This window comes from Sorex fumeus, unplaced genomic scaffold, assembly GCF_029834395.1.
Source record: "Sorex fumeus unplaced genomic scaffold, SorFum_2.1 ptg000191l, whole genome shotgun sequence".
NCBI classification, from domain to species: Eukaryota; Metazoa; Chordata; class Mammalia; order Eulipotyphla; family Soricidae; genus Sorex; species Sorex fumeus.
Window position 1 is genome coordinate 3,870,001 of NW_026606248.1, and position 25,489 is coordinate 3,895,489.

The following is a 25,489-nucleotide window of genomic DNA, read 5'->3' on the forward strand; positions in this document are numbered from 1 at the left end:
GATACATTATCTTTAGATTTCTCTGAACCAAGCTAGTACCTAAGTACATTGAATTCCTATTTATGCTAGAGAAGCTAAGCCTCTGGAACTTTACAAGCTTCTGTGAAAGCATTGCACATGGCAGCCGAACTGAAAGTCAGGTCAGTTATTCTGACTCCAAAGTTCATGCTCTTACAGTTAGAACATGAGCCAGGCAGCAGCCTTTGAAATGAGAGCTGGTTAATGTTTTCCCAAGAAGCAAAATGATCAAAGTAGTGATTAAGTAGGAAAAGGACAGTAAAGAGAAATACCAGCATATTGTTAGTTACATCATCATTGATAACTTGATGAACATGTGTTGTTGGTTGATCTAAAACATACTGAACATAAAAATAACAGCTAGTCCTTATGCCCTTACAATTGACACCATTTTGATTTCAATAGATTTACTATTTTTTTTCTCTGGGAATGTAATCATCATTTCTTACTTAGTATAGATGGGGAAATAAGTAGTTTTATTTAGGAAATATGACATACATACACACATACACACACACAGAGAACAGAAAGAGAACAGTGAGAATCTACAAAGTAGAAAAATACACATCCTAATTTGGAAGTGGATGGAATTCCTAATTTATAAATATTCCATTTTAAAGGGAGTTTTTGAAAATTTTTGAATATAATCAGTCTGTAAGTTGTATTTACCTGCGTATCATTTCATGTTAAGAAGAGTTTATTTTCGGGCCTGGAGAGATAGCACAACTGGCATACTTTCGACATGGGTTTGATTCCCGTCACCTCACGTAGTCCCCTGAGTACCACTCAGTCAGTGATCCCTGAGTGCAGAGCCAGGAGTAAGCCCTGAGTGCAGCCAGGTGTGGTCTAGGAACAAACAAAAACTGTTTTCCTCCCATTTATTTCAGCTAAAATTCTTATTTCAAATGAATGGGATAGAATAACAATTGCTATTTTATATGTAATCAATAGTCATTTGTTGTCTGAGGGATAACTGACCTAAATTTTTTCTCCCCATACTAGGTGTTAACATGTATCACCACTTCTGTGACTTTATTAATCTTTATATTACTCAACATGTTAATAATTCATTCAGTACCGACGTGTACATCGTGATGTGGGACACTGTAAGTAAGACTCTCTCTGCCTCTGTTGTGGGTTTGCTCATTCAGTGCATGGCCATGACCATGATGCTTTGAGAGGGAATCTTCTCGGAGACACATTTTCAAATGTGTGCTTGTGCACACCACATCCAGGCCTATGTGAATGAGTGTGCCTGTGTCTGCGTAGATGCCTTTACTGCATGGATATTGATGAAATCTATCTATCTACCTATCTATCTATCCATCTATCTGTCTGTCTGTGTGTGTGTATGTGTAACTCTGTTCTCTGTATTTAGAATAGGCTGTGGGATTTCTTGAACAAGGGATTTCAAAGACAAAACCCTGTGCTCTGTGTTCTCCTGAGACACACAGACAATGATACATTTTCTGAACCTCTGTGAGCGCCCATAGGAAATGTGCTGGGAACATTTGCTTCTTGTAATTTGTGAGTGGTAGTCAGCCTCTTGTAGTCCACCTGCCTCTGCTTCATCGAAGCCTCCTTGTTGTTACTTGCTTCTTGCCAGTTGTGCTATGTGCATCACGTCAATGCACAGGACAATACTTAGGCTTGTGAATACATCCATTTGTTGAATTATTACTGCTGTTTATTTACTTTTTGGCATTTGGTCCTGTGTACCCCGCAAACCCTCTCCTCCCCGACCCGCTGGTTTTCTGTTCTTTCCCTTGCTTCTTCCCATATGCTTCTTGCCTCATCCCGTTGAGATAATCCTGGGTGTTGCCTCCAGACACTCAATTGTGAAATGGGATCATTGTAGTATCTATCTCAGTGTAATTTATTGTAAGAATGATCAGCGTGGGGGCCAAAGTAACAGTACATCAGGTAGTAATGTACAGCATTTCCCTTGCGTATGGCTGACCCAGGTTTGATCCCCGGCAGCCCATGTGACCCACTGAGACCCACCAGACAGGAGCAACTCCCAAGTGCTGCCAGGTGTGATCCAAGAGAAGAAAAAAAGAATGATTAATGTGGTGTATGTGGAAAGTCACAATATCTGGCACAGAGCCCAGTGGCATGGGAGGGAAAGGCTTATAGTGTGCTTTATTTATTTATTTATTTATTGCTTTTTGGAGTCACACCTGGTGAGCACAGGGGTTGCTCCTGGCTCTGCACTCAGAAATTACTCCTGGTGGTGCTCAGGGGATCATATGGGATGCTGGGAATCAAACTTGTGTCGGCCACATGCAAGGCAAATGCCCTACCCGCTGTGCTATCACTGCAGCCTCTAGTTTTATTATTTATTTATTTATTTATTTTTGGGTCATACCCAGCCATGCTCAGGGGTTACTATTGGCTCTGCACTCAGGAATTGCTCCTGTTGATGTTTGGGGGACCATATGAGATGCCGGGATTGAACTCAGGTCAGCCACGTGCAAGGCAAACACCCTACCCACTGTTCTATTGCTCTGGTCCTCCCACCCCTAGTTTTAAAATGACTAAACAAATTATCTAGTTTACCTGGTGCTCCTCCCTTCCACCCTCACCTGAACACTGCTAATACTTTTGTTCACAGATAAGAGGCTCCCAGCCGAACTGTGTAGAGAGGATTTTTATTTATGCTTGCTCCCTAGACCTTTTGTATGACTTGAAGTCCAGTGAAAATTGGCTGTGTATTTTTTGGCAAGGTCCTGCCCCCTCTTGGTTCCTGCTTTGCATCTGTCTGTATTTCCTTCTTGTGCTCCAGTTTTGCTGCCACCACGGTTTCATTTCTTGGAAATGTTTCTGTGAATAAAAGGAACAAGCAGTCCCTGCTCTCTTTTTTTTTTGTTCTGTATTAAGTGCGGCTTGGTCACAATTTCAGGAGCTCAGGCACCCAGAATGATTAACTCATGGTTGTTGTCGGTTTTTTTTTTCTTCAGTTGTTGATTAATAACATTCAGTGTTATGCCATTGAATATTCACAGCTCTTTATGAACTCAGGTTTGATTAACTGATTTTATGCGGATGGGGTAGGGTGGGGGAAGTGGAGGCTCTGGGCAGCAAGAAGTATCTAAGATAATGCTGTTGAGCTCAGCCAGTGCAGGGTGGGGACAAGCCTCTGGTCCAGGCATTCTGACTCAATTCTCTGTTTGGAGCTGCAGTACAATTTTTTTTCTTTTTTTATTGATTCACCATGAGGTACAGTAACAAAACTTTCATGTTTGAGTTTCAATCATACAGTCATCAAACACACATCCCTTCACCAGTGCACATTTTCCACCACCAAAACCCCCAGTATCCTCCTCCCCCCATTCCACACCTCCCCCTTCCTGTGTGGCAGACAATTTGCACAATACTCTCTTTCTTTACTTTAGCTCTTTTTTTTTTGAGTCACACCCAGCGATGCACAGGGGTTACTCCTGGCTCTGCACTCAAGAATCACTCCTGGTGGTGCTCGGGAGACCATATGGGATGCTGGGAATCGAACTTGGGTCAGCTGCGTGCAAGACAAACGCCCTCCCTGCTATACTATCGCTCCAGCTCCCTCTTTTTCTACTTAGTTGCCTTCTATATTTCGAGACCAGACCCACCACCACTCATACTTGCCGAAAACACAATGCTAGGCAATATGTTTTGTATTGTTTGTTATGGATGCAATATAATGTTGCACAGCCGCTCTAGGAATTCTAAAATTTTAATAATTAGGGTCTGAAGAGGTCACTGCAACAGCATGTTGCTTAGAACCAAGGTTCATTTGAGTGTCTCTGGATCCTGGCCGTGTGGGAGCTTAAGTAGACAGTGGCCGGGTGTGGCATCTTATCAGAGTCCCATGGGGGGGGGGGGCAGGGGGAAGGAGGAATGCCAACTCCTCCCCTGTCCCGAAAGACTTGTCTGAAGCTTCCAGAACACTTTTCACTAGCTTCACTGTCTTGGAATCTTTCCCATGTCTTCTACAAGTAGATTGACGTAAATAGAACCAGCTTTTATAACTTATCTTTTGCCTGCGGGCCTGACGCTGCTACCACAAAGCTCCCCATTGACCCGTTCCTGGGACTGTGATGCCTGGGAGCCTGACTGTGACTTTTGGGAAGACGCAGGGTGCATTCTGCTGAATGGGTGGGTTCCCCCGTTCCCAGCTCCCTCCTTTGCCCTTTTCTTTCTGCTTGTTTTGAACAAGCAGGGATAGTCTGAGAGGTTTCCACCAGCTGTCAGTTAGGGGCTCAGTAGAATCGGATTGCTGCAGAATTCAGGCCTCCAGAATGCTGTCCCTTAGATGGGGATATTGTTCGGTGTGTGGCCGCAGACTCTTTTCTTTTGCTTGTTAAGGCCTTGATTAAGGCAGCAATGTGTCTGCCGTGAACACTGTTGTCACAGGGTGCCCGGGGGAGGTGAGGGGGTGGATGTGTCTACATACAGGTCAGATCTTAGTCACAGTTTTCATCTTTCCCTGCAAATAAGTTCACAGGGTCTCCTCACCCCTCCCTCACAACCCAGCAGCACGGCCACTTGTGAAGCATATGGTGGGCAAGGCCCCAACCTCAAGGGATTTCCTGAGAGTCTCTTCTGCACATACATCTCTGAGCATGGCAGGGTGGCTCTTTTGCGGCAGAACGAATAAAATGAAACTCATTGTGAGCTTTTATTTAGTTGTGTGTGTGTGAATTAAAATAGTTTAATTTAAGAAATATGAGAAGAAGGGACCCTGTGGAATAAAAGAAGAAATTTTGTCTTCCAAGCTGGGATATAGTGATGTGTGGGATTCCAGAGTGCCTTTCTGTATTTTCCTGTGCTGAAAAGCAGTATGGTCTCCTTATCATTTTAAATTAAGTGATACTTGGTTATAAGGAGTCTCAGCAATATAGAAATAAAGTTAAAAGTCTTCATTCTCACAGTGACCCAGTTTTAATATCTAGCACCCCAAATGGTTCCTTGAGTTTTGCCAGGAGTTATTCCTGATCACAGACCAGGAATAAGCCATGAGCACCTCTGGGTATGGTGTAAACAGAAACTCTTCTTTCTCAGGGACATTAAGAACACTCAGAGTTTTCACATGGAAGGCCCCTTGAAATCTCTAGCACCCCATGGTCCCTGAACACCTCACACACTGCCAGGTGTGGCCCAACATACCAAAAGAAACGAACATACAAAAATTCTCCACTGTCCTTCAATCTGTTCTTAGAGGTAATTGCAGTTAATGTACCCGAGTCCCTTGTAAGACCTTTTTAAATTAGCACTGTAGCACTGTCCTCTGGTTGTTCATCGATTTGCTCGAACGGGCACCAGTAATGTCTCACATTGTGAGACTTGTTACTGTTTTTGGCATATCAAACACACCACAGGGAGCTTTCCAGGCTCTGCTGTGCGGGCAGGATACTCTTGGTAGCTTGCTGGGATCTCTGAGAGGGACGGAGGAATTGAACCCGGGTCGGCTGCGTGCAAGGCAAATGCCCTACCTGCTGTGCTATTGCTCCAGCCATTTTGTATTAATAAATATAAATTTCAGGAAATTCATATAAAAATCTATGTGTAGTAAATATTATAGATATGCAATATATACACTTTATGTAAGGATATTCTATCTTTATAGAAAATATACTCTTTCTCAAATTGCTAACAATATTGTTTCATGGACAATCATGGCTATCTTTCCTTTATCTTTCCTATCAGCACTTTCAGTTGTTTCATTCAGCAGTTGGAAGGAAGTTAAATCATGACGTCAGGAATGTGTGATGTCTGTTTGCTTCTGTGCATGTATTTATCTCTGGTTTGTGCCCCTGTTATGCTTGTTTTCATGTCTTTCCTATGTACTGAAATGTTGCAATGAACATCATCTTTTTTTTTTTTTTGTAGTCATGCTTGTAATTTTGAATTTTCTAGTTGGGCTGGAGCAATAGCACAGCGGTAGGGTGTTTGCCTTGCACGCAGCCAACATGGTCGACCCGAGTTCGATTCCTCCGCCCCTCTCGGAGAGCTCAGCAAGCTACCGAGAGGATCTCGCCCGCACGGCAGAGCCTGGCAAGCTCCCCGTGACGTATTCGATATGCCAGACACAGTAACAACAAAGTCTCCAATGGAGACGTTACTGGGCCCGCTCGAGCAAATCAATGATCAACGGGAGGGCCAATAGCCACATTATAAAATTTTTTTTAATGTAGGGGTAGCACTGTCCACTGTAGCACTGTCCTCCTGTTGTTCATTGATTTGCTCGAGCGGGCCCAGTAACGTCTCCATTGGAGACTTTGTTGTTACTGTGTCTGGCATATCGAATACGTCACGGGGAGCTTGCCAGGCCCTGCCGTGTGGGCGAGATACTCTTGGTAGCTTGCTGGGCTCTCCAAGAGGGGCGGAGGAATCGAACCTGGGTAGGCCAGGCTGGCTGCACACAAGGCAAATGCCCTACCACCGTGCTATCCCTCCAGAGGTACTGTTATTTATTCAGGGGCACTGTTATTTTTTCAGCCATTAATTAAGCTGATTGAATTGGGCATGAACTCCACATTACTTTTTTTTTAATCACTGTGAGATACAGTTACATAGCTTTCATTTTCGAGATTCAGCTGTACAATGATCGAACACCCATCCCTCCACCAGTGCACACTTTCCACTACCAATATCCTCAGTATATCCCCCCTGACCCCATCCCAATCCTCACCCTGCCTCCATGGCAGGCAATTTCCCCAATACTCTCTTTCTCTACTTTTGGGCATTATGTTTTGCTAGAATTTTCCCACCACCATTTAAGCCTGCCTGCCAGGGGCAGATGCTAGATCACTTATTGTCTGTTGCTCATTTTGAAAACCTTGGGTGCCGTGGCCGCACGCTTCTGGAATCCTAGATTGTAAATGGTTGGGTTACAGAGACATTTCTGTAGGGCACTAATCCATTTTGGGTTTCAACTGGGTGTCTCTGGACCAGGGCTGTTGGTGCGCTAAGATGGCACCTGGAGGCACATTGTGGGTGTGACAGCCATGCCGATGAGCGGGTGGGTAGCCAGGGAGGGACAGCCTGGTGCCTCTGCTGCCATGTGGTATGGAGATTTAGTCCTGGAACCCACATACCTGGGCCGTGCTTGTGGAAGCTCTTGGTTGCTGGGCTTCCATTTGGAGTAGGCAGGGAGACTGCACCAGCCCCATCTGAGGTGCCCTAGGGAAATTGGCTCAGTATGGGTCCTGGGGAGATCTCCAGTTCTGTGGTGTCTTCTGGGACTTGATGCTGTGTTTTTGATAGCTTTTGATCTCCTTTAAGATTTACTTATGGGTTTCTGAAGCGAGGCTAGTAATAGTTTACAGGGTGGCACTGGAGTGGGTTCATGGGGGTGACTGCCAGTGCTTCCATGTGTATTGGGAAGTGGGGGGAGGTAGCCCACCCCAACTCTGTGAAAGCCTGGAGATTTCAGTTACAAAACCCACATACCCAAATTTTCAGCAGATTATATCTTGGTGAGGTCTGTCCTGAGATGGTGGAGTCAGGTCGAGGGTAATACTGTAATACTGTAATACTGTCCTCCCGTTGTTCATCGATTTGCTCAAGCGGGCCCAGTGACGTCTCCATTGGAGACTTTGTTGTTACTGTGTTTGGCATATCAAATACATCACGGGTAGCTTGCCAGGCTCTGCCATGCAGGCGAGATACTCTTGGTAGCTTGCCGGGCTCTCCGAGAGGGGTTGAGGAATCAAACTCGGGTCAGCGATGTTGGCTGTGTGCAAGGCAAACACCCTACCGCTGTGCTATCGCTCTAGCCCAAGGTCAAGGGTATGGTGGTGATTTTAGATTATGGAAGCAAGTGATTGCCAGGGGCTCTGCTCTGCTCCCCTCTGATTTACCCCAATCTGTTCAGCCATGTGCGGGTCCAAGATTAACTGTGGCTTTTTTGTCTCTTTCGAGATTTATCTATGGGTCTCTGAAATAAGGCCAGTAAATGAGCTTGTATAGCTGAGCCAGAGATGGTTTGTGGGCATGACTCCCACATAATTAACTTTTGGACATTTAATTTCTTGTTAAACTTTGTCCCAAGTTGGGGGTTCGGCCAAAGGTACAGCGGCAATTTTGGGGTGTCAGGAAGCTTCAAAGCGCTATCAGGCTGCTGATGCACTCACCCCGCAGGTACAGGTTGACCTGTTGACAGCATCTTACCGCTGAACATCCCCTTTACATGTTTATGGTAGCATTTCTGGACACATTTTTAAAAAAAATCATAATGAGGACAGATTCCTGTAAGTGGAATGTATAAATCATAGGTGATGTGCATGTTTAAATTTGGGACAGACTCAGGAGGAATTTGTTTTGCTTTTTACTGTTGGGCCAATGCCTGGTGATACTCAGGGGTTTCTGCCTGTTGTGTGCTCAGGGATTGCTCATGGCAGTGTCTTCTGGGGATCAAATCTCTCCTGCATGCAAAGCATGTACTTAGCCTGTTGAGCCTATACTATCTCCAGCACTCAGTGAGAGTTTTCTCTTATCATTAAGAATATACAAGTATTCTTCAGTGTGAGAAAAGGAAGAGGTTCCTTCTTTCCTCTTGGCTGATTTAGTTGCATTGAGCTGGGATGGGGGTGGGGGAGAGGGTTGGGCAATGTCCGGCAGTACTCAGGGTTTACTCCTGCCTCTGTGCTTAGGATCACTCCTGGCTGTGTTCAGGGGATAACCATATGGGGTGTCCGGGATCGAGCCCAGGCCTGTTTGCATGTAAGGCAAGAGCTCTGCATGCTCTACTCTCTCTCCAACCCATTTGCTGTATTTTTAAAATGCTATGTCGGCCCTCTATCATTACCTGGACTTTTATTTCTCCTTCCAGAGCTCCTATGGATATGGGGACCTGTTCTCAGACACGTGGAAAGCATTTACAGATTATGATGTTATTCATCTGAAGACTTATGATTCCAAACGGGTATTGCAATGCTACTGAAATGTCTATAGATAGCCCTCATTGTAGATGATACATTTATCAAGTAAATATTTAATATGAATTTCTGTTAGCTCTAATCATCAATTTTTCACTCTCTTTTTTTATTACTAGAATCTTCATTGTTTTTAAGCATATAGCTTAAAAAGATTTCTCCCTCTACCTCTTCCAAACTATGAATTTTCTTTGAAATCATTTCAGAATACTTGAAAATATTAATTGAAACTCCATCAGGAATTGGAAGTGCTGTTTCTTTCAGAAGAATGCAAAATGTATTCTCCTACCTTTTAAAATGTCTTTGTTCGCAGGTATGCTTTAAGGAAGCTATTTTTTCATTACTCCCACGAATGAGATACGGACTGTTCTATAACACTCCTTTGGTAAGCTAGTCAGCTATTGTTAGCATTCATATTGATAAACCTTGGTAAATTTTAATGTGACATTTCTATATAACTCGAGAATCTTTCAAAGAGTAACACAGACTCTTCACTGCAGTATGAATTGTTCTCTCTGTTTTAGATATCTGGCTGTCAGAACACTGGATTATTCAGGGCATTTTCCCAGCATGTCCTACACAGACTGAACATCACACAGGAGGGACCCATGGTAATGAACGCTTTGTGGTTCTGAGGGGGCTTGACCTCACTCCTAATAAAAATCTCTAGCACCTACCGAAAAATAGTTAGGAGATAGTATTTTCTCCCTTGAAGTTTTCTTACCTGGAATGATAAAAAAAAGAAAAAGAAATATCAGATATCCACTCCCTCTGAAAGATAAACTACAGAAAGGTGAAAAAAAATGTGCCTTTTCTTCTTTTCCTCTGCTCTTGCTTTTCCATTCTTCCCTAATTTTCAATAGTCCATGTATTCCTGCCAAAAACTCCACTAACAAACCAAGATCGAGTGGAATGCACAACTTTTGTTATATGTGGATAATGGCGCTTTTTTTTCCCCCTTAGAGAGAGCTGTGAAGAGATGAGATTGAAAATAATTGTTGGAAACCTGTAACCTTGCTAAGTTTAATCCCTGTGAAACCTGCTTTATAGGTTTAATCATTACTTATTCAGGTATTCAAAAGATTGTTTTGTCATTTTCATTAATGCAGGATGGAAAAATTCGAGTTACTATTCTTGCAAGGAGTACCGAATACCGGAAAATATTAAACCAAAATGAGGTTAGTTAGCTTTTAGTATACATTTTTAATATCATCACACTGAATTTGATTTCCTTTAATTCATGAGCTTAATTTTTTCCCCACATGCACTAAATGCTTTGGTTTGAAATAATTAGGTTTCAGAAAAATGTGGTGGCTATGTCCAGACATTTTATTGAATTTGAATTTCTATTTATTTGGAGTTTGTTGTTGTTGTTTGTTTGTTTGGGGACCACACACAGCAATGTTCAGGGGTGACTTCAGGCTCTACATTCAACAGTTACTCCTAGTAGTGCTCAGGGGACTGTATAAAATGCCAGGGATCAAACTCAGGTTGGTCATTTGCATGGCAAATGCCTTACCCACTGTACCATCACTCCAGCTCTGACTTTCTACTTATTTCTACAACAAACTGCTTCTTGCCCCAGCAGCTTTCTTTGCTTTTCTCTCAAGAGTGGAAACAGGGCAAAAACTGTCTCTGAGTCCTGATTTTATTGCTGCATATTGGCAAACAACTGGTCTCTGGCTTTACTTGCAGCCAAAATGTGAGCTCTTTTGGGAGCTGGTTGATTGAGTTTGGCAATACCTAAGCAACCCTTGTTAGATTCACTTGGAAGTGTCTTCATTCTTGTTATGACTGGAAATTTTGCAAATTGTTTACTCAGTGGATTCTATCCCATTTCAGTAGTATCAACTTATAATTCTATTTAACTGGTAACTGGGGGACTCCTCAGGGGGTAAGAGCACATGCCTGGCACCTGCGAGGTGCTTCGTTCTATCCCTGGAACTAAGGACTTAGTGCCAAGGACTGCTAGGTGTGATGCTGGTGACCCCACAATGTCAGTGGATTGAGCATCACTGGGAATCAGTTTGGCCCCCTGCCCCCAACACACACACTGCTGGGAGCAGCGCCTACAAAACTGACATTTAATGTAATAAGAGATTCATGCAAAGCTCTTGCCTAGTCCTCACAATAGTAAGTTATTTCACACATGCAGACACACAGAAATACAGACACACAGACACACAGAAACAACAACACACACACATATCTGGCATAAACCACATGTAGAGCCCCTGCTTTGGGCTCTGGAGCTGTTGTAGAGAACATGACGGGTAAGGCCCCTGCTCTTGTAGAGGGGTGTTTGCTTGGTCAAGCAGAGTGAGACAGTCCATGACAGGAGAACAAGGGGGCCTTGATTACATGGGTCCGTCAGACCGGTGGGTCTAGGGTAGGCCAGCACCTGAAACCTTAGACAAAGTAAAGGGGTTCCAGAGCCTTTAGGACATTACTATAGGACATTATTGCAAACTCGTCATTACTTTGCTTCATGCTCAAGCAATTGGGGGGTGCACACACGTGATGGCACCTTACCAGTATGGCTGCAGAGAGGTTCCTAAAAGTAGCTTTTCTTAAGTGTGGAACCAGGGAAGTTCATTCCAAGTGCAGGCAAAGTGGGCATCTTTTTAAAAAATGTTCCACCATGGGTGCTGGAGCGATAGTAAAGCAGGCAGGGCATTTGCCTTGCACATGCACACAGCCAACCCAGGTTCGATACCCGGTATCCCACGTGATACCCTGAGTACCAGTGGAGTAATTCCTGAGGGCAGAGCCAGGAGTAACTCTTGAGCATAACCAGTGTGACCCCAAAAGCCAAAAACAAAACAAACCAAAAAAAAGAACCCCAAACTTTCCATCCACAAGCAAAATCATCTCTTTAAAGTACATGCTAGGGGCTGGAGCGCTAGTACAGCGGGTAGGACGTTTGCCTTGCATGTGGCTGTCCTGAATTCCATCCCCTGCATCCCATATGGTCCCCCGAGCACCACCAGAAGTAATTCCTGAGTACAGAGGTTACTCCTGGGAACTTTGAAGCGGAAATAGTGGGAGGCAGAATGCCCCCAGAGAACATCCCTAATCTTTTGAAACTGAATAGGTTAGGTTAGCAAGACAAAGGGAAATTAAGGCTGCAGAAATTACTGTGCTGCTAATCATTGTAAAACAGGTTGGGATTATCCTGGATTTTGAGCGACCCCAGGTAAATCACAAATGGGCTTTAAATTCCCGCAACAGAGAGCTCAATCTCTTCTCACCAGTCATGTCTCAGGTTAGCACCCCCTTCCAAGGGGAAGAGGGAAGCAGAGATGTGAGGACGGGCAAGTGCAGAGTTGCTGCCTTTAATGGTGGAGCAGGGGATGGTCTAGAGCCCTGAGAAAATCTGCTTGGACCTTGATTGTAACTCAGGGAACCTTTTCCCTCTTGCTTTGGACTTCCATGTTAAAGAGCTGGAAGGGAGTCCTTGTGTTGCTTTAGGATAGTAAGTTGGTGTCATTTTTTTTGAGCAGATAGAAAAGGAGGACACAGGGGAAATAGGAACGGACATTTGTTTTTAAATCACTGGCTTGTAAGAATAGAAGCAAAGAATGATTAAGAGTAGAAGTAGGGAGGGACTGGAGAGACAGAACAGCATGGATAGGGAACTTGCCTTGCACACGGTCAGACCGAGTTTCAAACCTTGGCACTACATATGGTCCCCGAGCCCTGGCAGGAGTAAGCCCTGATCACTGCCAGATTTGACTCTGAAACCACACAACAACAACAACAACAGTAACAACAAAAGAACAAGAGTGGGGAGATGATTAAGAGCCCTTGTTACAACCCTGATAAGCGTTTGAACAAAGGTGAATCCAGTAGGAATGACAAAAATGCATGGATTCAAGGTATATCCTAGAGTCAAAGCTTATGATACTGTTGTAATGTCAATTTTCACATTAGAAAATACCAGGACAGGTGCCAAGAATCAGATGTGAACTTGACTAGTTTGAGCAGTTTAGTGCAACTGAGATGGGAAAAAAAAATGTGTGGGTGGGAAGTGAGTGATGAATTTCAATGGGTAAATATTTTATATAAATTAACGTATATGCTTAACAGACTGATAAAAATGAGTAATCAGCTTCTCTTGCTGAGTCCCATATGGATTATAGCAGCCGTGAACATATGGTAGAATGAGGCACTGATTATTAGCTTTGTGGGTGGAAGAAATGAGCAGTGTGTATTTGTTTTCTAGAAAGACCTGGAACATATCAAATTTTGCATGTTGGGGTAGACGGATGGAAGCTTCAATTAGCAGGCAGATCCATAATATAATTGGTAGAGGTAACATATAGTAGATGCTAATTTTAATTAATTTTAACATAATTTCTATGTGCTACACATGTATATGCTACAACTTCTCAAAAAAGACCCATTAGGAGGTATTTTATTATTATTCTCAGTTCTCAATGAGGACACTGATGCTTTGGAGTTAAAACAAACAAACAAAAACCAAACCTGTCTGGAGAGATGTGGTTATGCGTGTGCCTGTGCCTAGGATGCTGAGATCCTGAGTCTGACCTCTGGGATTGGATAACCCTATAAACAAACAAACAGACAAAAGAGCTTAGACACGTGACCAAGGGCACCCAGCTAGTGAGCAGAGTAATGGGATGTGAGCGGAGGGAGGTATCAGCTTCTCTTGTGGTTGAGCCATACCCAGTGATGCTCTGGGCTTACTCTGAGCCCTGTGCTCAAGGATCACTCCTGGTGGGACTCATGGGACCATGTGTGGTGCTGGGGATCCAAGCTGGGTCAGCCGCTTGCAAGGCAAGTGCCCTGCCTGATGTATTTTAGTTCTACCGCCCGACACCTCCCCCCACCCCAGCCTGCTTCTTAAATTGAGTGCTTTACTGTTTTAGCACAAATTAGTCTTAGAGCAAGGTGACCCACCATTGTTCCTAGTCCATCAGGAAAGAAGAGATTAATATTGGGCCTCTGGGAAGAAGTCCAGTCAAGAGGGTAGTGTCAGAGAGCCCCAGTATAGCCATCCCTTCTCCCAGATCCAGCCACAGATTGCCCAGATGGTGTCGTCCAAAGGTGAGATCTGATCTTTGAGCTTTGCTTTCAAGCCAGGGAGCATCCTGCTGGCTTCTCTCTCCTGAGTGTTGAGCATCACTTGAAAAGGCAACTTCCAGGCCCAGATCAGAACCATGGGCTTGACCTTGATTTGTGAAGAGATGATCAAACCTTAGATGCCCCCACTTATGTGTGCTACTCTGCCCAAACTCAGGTTTGGGATAAACATGTTAGAAGGGAACAGCCTCGTGTGGGGACTAGTGAGGAAACACTTGCTGCAGGCGGGGGCCTGCTTGCTACAAGACCAGAGACAGTGGCAGCTGGTTTATCCCTCTCAGAAAAAGAGTTTCTCATCATTTGCCCTCACTCCTTCAGGGGTTTGATATATTTACACGAGATTACATTGTATATAGAGAAACTAACTTCAGCAAGAGACTTTCATTTTATGGTGTGTGTGTGTGTGTGTGTGTGTGTGTGTGTGTGTGTGTGAGAGAGAGAGAGAGAGAGAGAGAGAGAGAGAGAGAGAGAGACAGAGACAGAGACAGAGACAGAGATGAGGGATTGGATTGGATTTTGGGAGCATTTTTTATGAACAGTAAACTGTATAGGCTGCAAACTGCAAACACAAAGTTTGGGGTAGGATGACTTAAATTTAACTTTGAATCTTCTTGTTGCCAGCAAGGTGATCCTTTTTTTTTATTTTTTAATTTTTTAAATTTATTTTTTTTATTAGTGAAGCACCATGAGATACAGTTATAGACTTACAAATTTTTGTGCTTGGGTTTCAGTTATACAATGATCAAGTACCCATCCCTCCACCAGTGCCCATCCTCCACCACCACGGGTACCAGCATCCCTCTCCCGCCCCCCCCCCCCATCCCTCCATACCACATCCCATCCTGCCTCTGTGGCAGGGCATTCCCTTTTGTTCTCTCTCTCTCTCTCCTTTTGGGTCCTGTGGTTTGCAAGAGAGGCATTGACTGGCAGTCATGTTTGGTCTATAGTCTACTTTCATCAGCAGGGTGATCTTGAGAAAGTTTTTTAAATTTGTCTAATTTTTCATTGTATCCTTCAAAAAAAAAAACCCGATAACTTAATAGTAACACTTTCCTGGAATGATTTTTTTTTCTTTTTTTGCAGTAAAAATGAGTTTTCTTTGGAAGTTTTGGGGAAAGGGTAGGGAGGAGGGTGTGTGTGTGTGTGTGTGTGTGTGTGTGTGTGTGTGAGAGAGAGAGAGAGAGAGACAGAGACAGAGAGAGAGACAGAGACAGAGAGAGAGACAGAGAGAGACAGAGAGAGAGTTTCCTCAGGCTGAAGAGAGAGCCCAGTAAACATTCCAACATTAGATATGAAAGTTCACATCACAAGAAGGGAGATGTGGGTAACATTTGCTCAGGCACCACCTGTGCTTGGCAGCCACACATGGACACAGGCAGCACATGGTCTCGGGCAGCATATGCGCCTCTCGGTATGATTCCTGTGAGGATGGGAATGCCCGCCCCATTGGAATGCACCGTCAGGGATGCTGCTGCAGAATGGTGTGGCCTTTCTCACTGCACGGACGGCGGGATTCAAGGGCAACATTGATGAATGCCAGTGATCTTGGGTGTCGGGCTGATTGAGAGGGACATAGGGACCCATGAATTTGTTTCTGGTGGTAGGTTATTTTGCTTTGTTACATTCTGACTGCTAAAAAGAAAGAGTCGTGTCACCCCTATTTGCAGAGAAAATGTTGGGCCGCACTCACCAGTGCTCAGGGCTTACTCCAACTCTGTGTTCAGGGATCACTCCTGGCAGTGCTGGGATTGAACCAAATCATGCTGTGTGCTAGGCTAATTAGTGCTGTGCTTCCTCTTCTATTTCTTTGGCTCTCAATAATTTTTGTAAAGCATTTTAGAAGATGAGGCCCGTGGCACAAGTGGTGTGTCTGGAATGAGAGAGTGGTTAAGAGGAAAACGTTCACTGCAGTGTCTAGTTCATAGCTATTGCCCAGCAAAATTTGTTACAGCTGAAGAAGTAACTAGTGAAGAGCCAAAATGAGAGCTCTTTTTGGACTCTGAGCATCTCAATGACCCATATTCTCACTCAGCCAAAACTAAACAATAATCCTGCAAGATTCTTACTACCTGAGAAGTAAGAAATTTTAGGGCTCAGAGACAGCAGCAGGTGGTGCAGTTGGCAGGGCACTGGACTTGCATACGGCCAAGGAGATTTGTTCCCTGGCACCACATTTGGCCCCCTGAGCACCTCCAGGAGTGACTCCTGTGCACAGAGCCAGGAATAATTCCTGGGCACTGCTGAGGATAGCCAAAAAAAACCCCAAAATAAATAAAAAATTAACAAAGAAAAAGAAATTATTTCAAGACTCAAAGGAAAGTGAGATAGAAAAGTTGGAAGGAAAAAGAATTTCTCAGTGTTTATTTTTTCTTCCCTAGCTTGTAAATGCACTGAAAACAGTATCTATATTTGAAGTCCAGATTGTGGATTACAAATATAAGTAAGTAATAACTCACTCTTGGCCATTTATTTTTCTTCCCTTTGGGAACTGGGAGACCTAATGTGGGAGATCTGTTTATCGGAGTATCCTCTTTACTTCTGGTGTTCCTTCTCAGCTCATTTCACTGAATCTTTTGGGTACTGATTTCACTTCTAGTTTTGCAAACTTTCAGCATCTTGAACTGAGGGGACAAGTTTATATAATCCTAAATGTGTATAAAATTGTGGATTAGTCTGTTGCAAAGGTAGGAAAGTGCCCTGCTGCAACCTGAGATACCTGCAGGTGTGTTAAGATAAGCATTGATGCCTCAAATCACAGAGAGAGACATTTGTTAAAAAAGTGCTCTTGTTGTGGTAAGGAAAAAGTTTCCACTTTATTCCTAATTTAGCATCCTGTGATGTGCTGTAACAGTTGCCTGTTTCACTTGTTTATAATGAGGTAACAGACTTAGGACTTAACCTTGCAATGCTGTATTGCTATGCTTCAGTAATACCCTGTTAATTTTATTGTATCCTATTTTCACATTTGTCATCTATGAGGGGTTTCCCATTCAGCTATGTTTCCTTTTTGGGGGGTTTTGTTTGGGGGCCATACCCTGCAGTGCTCAGGGGCTATTTCTGGTTCTGTACTCAAGAATTACTCCTGGTAGTGCTTAGGGGACCCTATGGGATGCCAGAGAACAAACTTGAGTTAGCCATGTGCAAGGCGAACACCCTACCTGCTGTGCTATTACTCCAGTCCTTACATGTCCTTCTTAAAGAAACTAATTTTTTTCAAAAGGGGAGATATTCTAGCAAAAAAAGTAAAGTAATGAAATGATTAAAATCATTAATTTTTTCTGGAGTAGACTTGAAATCTGGCAAAAACTTACGGTGAAATGTGATTTAAGTTGAGAAAGAAATCAATAGAAATATTGTTACCATGGAGCCTGAGATAGTTCCGTGGAACCCTTTGTCTTATTTCCCCATTTGTTGTTTGCTGTTCTTGTGTTCGCAGGGAACTCGGCTTTTTGGATCAGCTCCGGATCACTCATAACACGGACGTATTTATTGGGATGCATGGAGCAGGCCTTACCCACCTACTTTTCCTCCCCGACTGGGCCGCTGTGTTTGAACTGTAAGTGTTTGAGGATAGTTTTTATGTTGCAGCCGCTTGTTATGCGTGCTGAGACTTTCATTCAGAGCATCTCAAGGCTTAATAATTCATTGTGATAGAGAAGTGACATCATCTAGGCATCGAGAAAGAAAACACGACCTAAAGCTAAAAACCGGCAGCCTGCTGCCACCATGCTTAGCAGGCCAGCTGCTTGCTCCTGCCCTCATCCCTGCAGTGTGGGAGCTAACGCTGTGACTCGCCTCACTGTGAGTCTGTGCCTGTCTGCTGCTCAAACTGTGAGCCTCTCCCTGCAGTCGGTGTAATTATTGGTTTCAAAGTTGCCCCCCTCACCCCCACCCCTACCCGTGCTCAGAGCAGCGCTCTGTACAACAGCAAGGAGCCGGAGGCAATTCCAATGTTCATTGACCTGTGAACAGATCAAAGCTGGCCTTCCTTGGACATCCCGCAGAACATTATTCCATCTCGAAAAAGGAAATCTTGTCACGTGCTGCAGGATGGGTGGAACCTGGTGGGAAGTGAAATAAGTTAACTGCAAAAAAGACAAATGTTATGTTATCCCACTTCTTACCTTTTGGGCCACACCCAGGGGTGCTCAGGGCTTACTCCTGCCTCTGAGCTCAGGGATCACTCCTGGCACAGTTCGGGGGACCACAGGGAGTGCTGAGAATCAAATCCTGGCCAGTAGGTCCTGAAAAACAATTAATTAGAGAAATTCATAACTCTGTATCTCAGTTTCTTTTCCTACCTACCTGCTGTACTATCGCTCAGGCTGTGTGAATCTTCCCATTTCTATGGGACCCCAAGGGAAGGCAAATGCCTAGCAGCAGGAAGTAGAATGGCCGGTGGTTCTGCCACTAGCCGCTGGGAGAAGGGGAAGCTCCATCTTAGAGCTTACAGGTGCAGGGTTTCAGTTTTGCAAATTTGATTTTTTCAGAATTTTTAAAAAATTCTGGCTATTGACTGTACCACACTGAGAATATACTTAACACAGTTAAGCTCGTCACTTAAAAATCATCAAGGAGGTAAATTTTTTTCTACCGCAGAACTGTATTGATGGATTGATTTTAGTTTATTTTCCATTTATTTATTTATTTATTTATTTATTTGCTTTTTGGGTCACACCCGGCAATGCACAGGGGTTACTCCTGGCTCTGCACTCAGAAATTACTCCTGGTGATGCCCGGGGGACCATATGGTATGCTGGGAATCGAACCCGGGTTAGCCATGTGCAAGGCAAATGCCCTACCCACTGTGCTATCACTCCAGCCCCTTAATTTATTTTTTGTGGGAGGAACTTGGGCTGTACCTGGTGATGCTCAGGGGCTCTTTCTGTGTCCGTGCTCTGGGGTCACTACTGCCATGCCGGGGAGCCATTGCAGTGGCAGGGATCAAACCAGCTTGGCTGCAGGCATATTAATCCCAATACTATCTCCCTATCCCTCTGCCACCAAATTTTATTTTATTAAAAAAAATTTTGTTGATTTTGCTTTTTTTGGGGGGTAACACCCAGCGATGCTCAGGGGTTACTCCTGGCTCATGCACTCAGGAATTACTCCTGGCAGTGCTCGGGGGACCAAATGGGATGCTGGGAATTGAACCCGGGTTGGCCATGTTGGCTGCGTGCAAGGCAAATGCCCTACCTGCTGTGCTATCGCTCCAGCCCCCTAAAAATTTTTTTTGTTGTTTTTAACTCCTGGCCCTACACTCAGAAATCACTTCTGGTGGGCCCAGGGGGACCATATGGGATGCTGGGATCGAACCCGGGTTGGTTGTATGCAAGGCAAGAGTTTGATCTGCTGTCCTATCTCTCTGGCCCCTCTGCCACCAAATTTTAAAAAAGGGTTTGAGAACCTGTAAGAATCATGAGAACACAGCTTCTAAGCACAAGTCAGCCTCTTTCCACTGAGTGGATTGTCGGGGAAACTGAGGCCTCCAAGGCAGAAATGAATTTTCCAGGTATTCCTCAAACTTTGTGGCTGCTTATGGACACACACACACACACTCTCTCTCCCTTAATAACAATTTTACCTTGGACACCAGGACCCACCCTTGGTTTTTGACATATAGCTAACAGCTATGGTTGTGTGATCACCTCCCCCTTATGTGTAAGCATCTTGATTTTATGGCTTCATCTTAAAAATGATGTAATATCCAATTAATATGTTAAAAGAGAGTGATCGCATTATGCTATGAAGTATTATTAAATGATTAAAAGGAATGAGCTGTAGGTCCTGAAAAACAATCAATATTGTTAAAACACCAAAACCACTTAATATTTAAGTGGAAGACTAGAAAGAAGTTGACAAGCCAGAGACAGTGGGAGAACATGAGCTCTCTGTCTGCGACTTGCTAGTTCAATCCCCACACTAAGATATTAGGAAAAAGATTTCATGAAGTTCCAGTATCCTGTGAAAAACCTTCAAAGAAAGGTATCTTGCTGGACAGGTCATAGAGTAGGTGAGGTGTTTGCTTTGCATGCAGCTAACCTGGGTTCAATCCCAGATGTTACGTACCAGGAACCAGATGTTACATACCAGATGTTACGTGTACCCAGATGTTACGTACCAGGAACGAGCCGGGTTGAGCCCAGTCACTGCTGGCGGTGCCATCCCACCCCCCAAAAGTGACATTAGAGAAATTCATAACTGTGGCTTCTATCTCCGTTTCTTCATTTCTACTGGTGTTAGGTTGGAGAGTGGGAGGAAAGGGAAGAAGAAGGAAGAGAAAGAAATTTAAGTGAGAAAGCTCTGCCCTTGGGGGTAACAGGTGCATGGGAGAAGGGGGAGCTTCTTTGGCAATAGCCCCCTGACTTGGATGCGTTCCCCTCACCCACCCACTTTGTGTCTACCAAGATCAGAGGATGAGGGAGATCTAGTTCATGGCAGTTGGCCCATTTAAAAAAGTTGAGTTCCTTTCATTCTTTGATCCTGTTCTGTTTCATTAATTTATTTATGGGCCTGCCCAACAGTGCTGTTTAGTGACATTCAGTCATCCAGGCCTGCAGTTCAGTGCAGGGTCTGAGAATGTGGTGCTGCTCAGCCCCTGGGGTGCTAGTGTCTACCAGGAAATGCTCCCAGTGCTCAGCGCCTCCAGAGATACACCCAGTGGTGCTCAGGGGGACTGTGTCATGCTGGGATTGGCCAGGGGCAGGTGGGGCATGGACCTTGATGTCTTCACTATCTTCCTGTTATATCTTCTACTCTGTATTTTAAGAGTTAAAGTACAGGACTGGAGTGATAGCACAGCGGGTAGGGCATTTTCCTTGCACGAGGCTGACCCGGGTTCGATTCCCAGCATCCCATATGGTCCTCCGAACACTGCCAGGAGTAATTCCGAGTGCATGAGCCAGAAGTAACCCCTGTGCATTGCAGAAAAAAGAGTTAAAGTAAACATGAGAAATAACTCACAGGCTTAGCGCACCTGCCTTGCTAGTGTGTGGTCACAAGTTCAAATCCCTGGTGTCTCACATGTGTGTAGTGTGATCCTGGCAGTTTTGCTCTGGACCATCCCCAGTGCTTCAAGTTTACTTCCAGTCACACTGCAGTCATGTTTGTGTGAGCGCCTTAAAAAAGAGGTGCAGCTCCCGGTGAGCACATCCATGAGCAGCACAACAATCATCAGCAAGAACCACAACCATGATCCACGTGCCTCAACTAACAGTACAACCCCCAGAGTGCACGTGCACAAGCTTTGCAGGTTGCAGAATGTAGCTTCAGAGGTACCGTGACTGAGTGTGAGAACTCTGTGATCTGATTTGTGACCCCAGAGAGCACCACAGCTAACAGTACAATCACCACAGTGAGGGGTGTGTGTATCCCTGTCCTCACAACGACACCAGTAACAGCAGTGATAGGCAGGGGGTGCAGAACTGGAATAATAAAAAAGTTAAGATGATGTAATATTTTAAAAATAATCTCTCTGTCTTGTTCACTGGATATCAAACCATTTTCTTTTTAAAAACATTTTTTAATTAAAGAGCCATGATTTTTTTTATAATTTGCAAATATGAAATACTACAATTCTTTCAAGACAATAACAATTCATCTTTGAAATTCAATACAGAGGGCTGGAGCGATAGCACAGCAGGTAGGGCACTTGCCTTGCATGTGGCCGACCCGGGTTCGATTCCCAGCATCCCATATGGTCCCCCGAGCACCGCCAGAAGTAATTCCTGAGTGCATGAGCCAGGAGTAACCCCTGTGCATCGCCGGGTGTGACCCAAAAAGCAAAAAAAAAAAAAGATTCAATATAGAGTTATTGGTGGTTGTGTTATTGGCATGCAGTAATTCAACACCAGTCCCTCCACCACTGTCAACCTCCCTCTACCAGTGTTCCCAGATTCCTTCCCCATCCCAACTCCCATTCTACCCGCACCCGTCAACTTGACAACATTACAAAGTTTCAGTGGCTGTCGCTTGTCTCATGTTTTCAGTTCTGTTGAGTCTGTGTTTTGCATGTATGGCTATTCCCCTCATTCATGTCACGGTATAAATAAGCACTGATGCCAGCTCACACATTACTTCCCGTTCTCTTTCTGCCCCTTTAATTTCTTTTCTTCTCTGCCTGCTCTCGAAACTCTGGGGTCAAGGATGATCCAATCAACCCCCTTTAATATGTTTCCTCATCCTATATTCTATATTCCATAGATAAGAGTTTATCTATAAATTATCCTGTTTGTCTTTCTTCTTCCGACTTACTTCACTCAACATAATATCTTCCAGTTCCAACCATGTTGCGGAAAATTGCACGATTTCATCGTTCCTTGCAGCTGCAGAGTAGATACCAACACACAGTAGACTATAGTTGTGTGTGTGTGTGTATATACATATATATATATATATATATACACATATATATATCACATCCTCATAATCCATTCAACTGCTTCAAACAATTTTCAAGAAAATGTATAGGAGGTAATTTCCCCACTCTAGAAAGCGCGCAACAGTGTTCCCAGGTTGGTGTTCTTGGATCCTTAGGTACAACTGTGAAGACGAGCGCTGTTACTTGGACCTGGCCAGGTTGAGAGGCGTCCACTACATCACCTGGCGAAGGCAGAACAAAGTCTTTCCTCAAGACAAGGTAAGGCTCCATGGCAAAATGTGCCTTGCTTTCCAGCTGGATTAAAATATGAAATTGTTAGAAACAGAACTCATTGAATTTCAAAGATGAAGTGTTATTGTCTTGAAGGAGTCGTAGTATTTCATATTTGTCAGCTGCAAGGATCTGGAAGTTGTGAAATTTGGCCCCAGGAAAAGCAGTTCAGTAAGAAGAATTGGAAAAGTAAACAAATGGGCCCACCATCTGTTTTTATATATAAAGTTTTATTGAAGATCCTGTCTTGCCCATCTGTTTCTGTGGTGTTTGTGGCGGCTTGTGAACCTCAGTCCCAGAGTTGAGTTACTGGCAGAAACTGTGCGGTCCACAGAGCTGGAAATAAATCAAGTACAGCCTTTTAGTGGAAAAATTTGCTGACTTCTGACATAAGACATACATTAAATAGTTGCTCTGACCAAAGAAAATAATCGTCTTCCTGTACTGAAAATCATGTCCTCGATGACTTATCGATTTGGAATTTGATTTGTTTCTGCAGGGCCACCACCCGACTCTGGGGGAGCACCCAAAGTTTACCAACTACTCTTTCGATGTAGAAGAATTTATGTACCTGGTCCTTCAGGCTGCAGAATATGTGTCACAACATCCAAAATGGCCATTTAAGAAAAAACATGATGAGCTGTAAATACGGGAGCGTTTAAAGGTTTCACTACCCAGACCCACAGTTAAATCAGCAAAGCAGCCTACTTTTTCTTAGTCCCCTAATGACCTTTTGTGTATCCAAAAATGCCTTCGGGATATTACTTGTATTGCATAATCTTTAACAGTTTTCATGTCATTGCTATTTCTACTAATTTTGCACTGAAAACTCTTATCTTTTATAGTTGAAAATAGGGCATGGGTTCGCTGGAGTAACAGGGTTTCTTAGGGATGCAAAAGTTTTCAACTTTCTTAGTGTTAGGATTTGTAAGTGTTTTTTAGGGTACTAGGGATTGTAATTCCAGAGGCTTCCCAATGTGTTTACGATATATTTGAGCAAACACACAATTAGCTTGTAATGTTTGTCAAAACCTCTTCATACAGGAAAGACAAACAAGCACACACACACACACACACACACACACACACACACACACACACACAGTGACTCTCATCAAGATGATTCCAAACTGTAGGATCACGTTATAGATGAAACAGTGTTGTTAAATGACCTTGTTTTATTTTATCAGATTCAAAAGTAGCTCCCACTGACTTTTCTACCATAATACTTTTTATTCAATCTTTGTAATATGTATCAAGAACCTGAACAAACCATGCAGTTGCATGAATTTATATTTATGTATTTCACATGTTTTCTCAGGATGTAAGGTCTACATCTGATGAAAACAGACTAGAGTCTCAGGATCAATGTTTGTACCTCCTGGTTGGTCTGTATCATTTCCTTTGTAATGATGGAGAACATTTGTATTGAATGTGTATGTCATAATGTTGCCATTGTGCATTTATTTGTAACTGCATGTACTTTTGTGCATGCATCTACCTCTTTTAGCGAAGAAGTGTTCTAGCCTTGGAGTGTTCAGACTTCAGATTAGCTACATAAACAGAGCTTTATCCTATAAAAAGAGTAAAGGCATAAGAAAATGCCCTTGATTAAAAAGAATATCCAAAATGTATCCTTGATTGGGATACTTTTCTTACTGTTCACGAACTTTCAATGTAGCCAGCAAAAAGCATGAGGTGACTTGATGACACATTGCGAAGTTCACGTTTTATTAAGACTTAAGTCAGCTAACTGAAAGATCGATAGTTCGTTTATTTTTAAAGTGGAGACTCTGCTTTGTGGCTGGAGAGATAGTACGGTGGGTTGGGTGCTTGTTTTGCACCAGCCGACCAGAGTTCAATCCCTGGCATCTCATGTGGTTCCCCGAGTCCCACCAGGAGTGATTCCTGAGCACAGAGCCAGGAGTAAGCCCTGAGCACTGCCAGGTGTGGTCAAAAAATCAATAATAGTAATGATCATTGTCATTGTTATTGTCATTGTCCTCCTGGTGTTCATTGATTTGCTCGAGCGGGCCCAATAACATTGTGAGACTTGTTGTTACTGTGTTTGGCATATCGAATACATCACAGGGAGCTTGCCAGGCTTTGCTGTGCAGGCGAGATACTCTCAGTAGCTTTCCGGGCTCTCCAGGAGGGGCGAAGGAATCGAAGGCGGAGGAATTGAACTCGGGTTGGCTGCATTCAAGGCAAATGCCCTACCCGCTGTGCTATCACTCCAGCCCATAATAATGATAATACTACTAATAATAAAATAAGAGACTTAGCAAATTACAATGGAACCTAGGACCTATTTTCTCTTCTTCACATTTTGGAGTTGTACAAAAGTCTATGCAATAGAAAAAAGGCCTGAGAAACTTAAAATATTGTTTACCTGACCTCTACAGAATGAGTTAACTGATCCCACTTGTAGGTATTAAGAAATCTTCCAGAGGTTAGAATATTTATTAAAGCATCTTCAAGAAAACAGTGAATCAGTGCAACACTAGCTTCGATTTGGATCTGAAAAATCGCATAAAACAATGGTGACAGATGAATTTTTCAATGACGTATTACTGTAGTTTCTTGGGCAGAAACTGAGTACCCACTGGGAAAATATTTCACATAAAAGTAGTTGTCAAAGCCATTTGCACTTTCAGTCAGAGATGTGTGTTTGAAAATATCTGGCGTTTCTTTCTCTCTCTTAATACCTCATTTAGGAAGCATATGGAAATGTGATTCTATACCTGAGTGAGGATTTCAGGAACTGAGAACAATTTCATAATAAAACTGTTATATG

The 25,489-nt window shown here is 43.5% G+C and overlaps 1 protein-coding gene across 1 annotated transcript in view; it reads left to right on the forward strand.

Moving 5' to 3' along the window:
• Positions 1-23,744, forward strand: part of EOGT (EGF domain specific O-linked N-acetylglucosamine transferase) — a 41,568-nt gene extending 17,824 nt beyond the window's left edge. Inside the window, exons 9-17 of the mRNA XM_056108018.1 lie at positions 1,021-1,124; positions 8,834-8,926; positions 9,250-9,321; positions 9,461-9,547; positions 10,046-10,114; positions 16,421-16,482; positions 17,479-17,598; positions 22,578-22,680; positions 23,192-23,744. Of these exons, the coding sequence (XP_055963993.1) occupies positions 1,021-1,124; positions 8,834-8,926; positions 9,250-9,321; positions 9,461-9,547; positions 10,046-10,114; positions 16,421-16,482; positions 17,479-17,598; positions 22,578-22,680; positions 23,192-23,338 (857 nt within the window). The 3' untranslated portion in view covers positions 23,339-23,744. The remainder of the gene's footprint in view (positions 1-1,020; positions 1,125-8,833; positions 8,927-9,249; positions 9,322-9,460; positions 9,548-10,045; positions 10,115-16,420; positions 16,483-17,478; positions 17,599-22,577; positions 22,681-23,191) is intronic.
• The last annotated feature ends 1,745 nt before the right edge of the window (positions 23,745-25,489 follow it).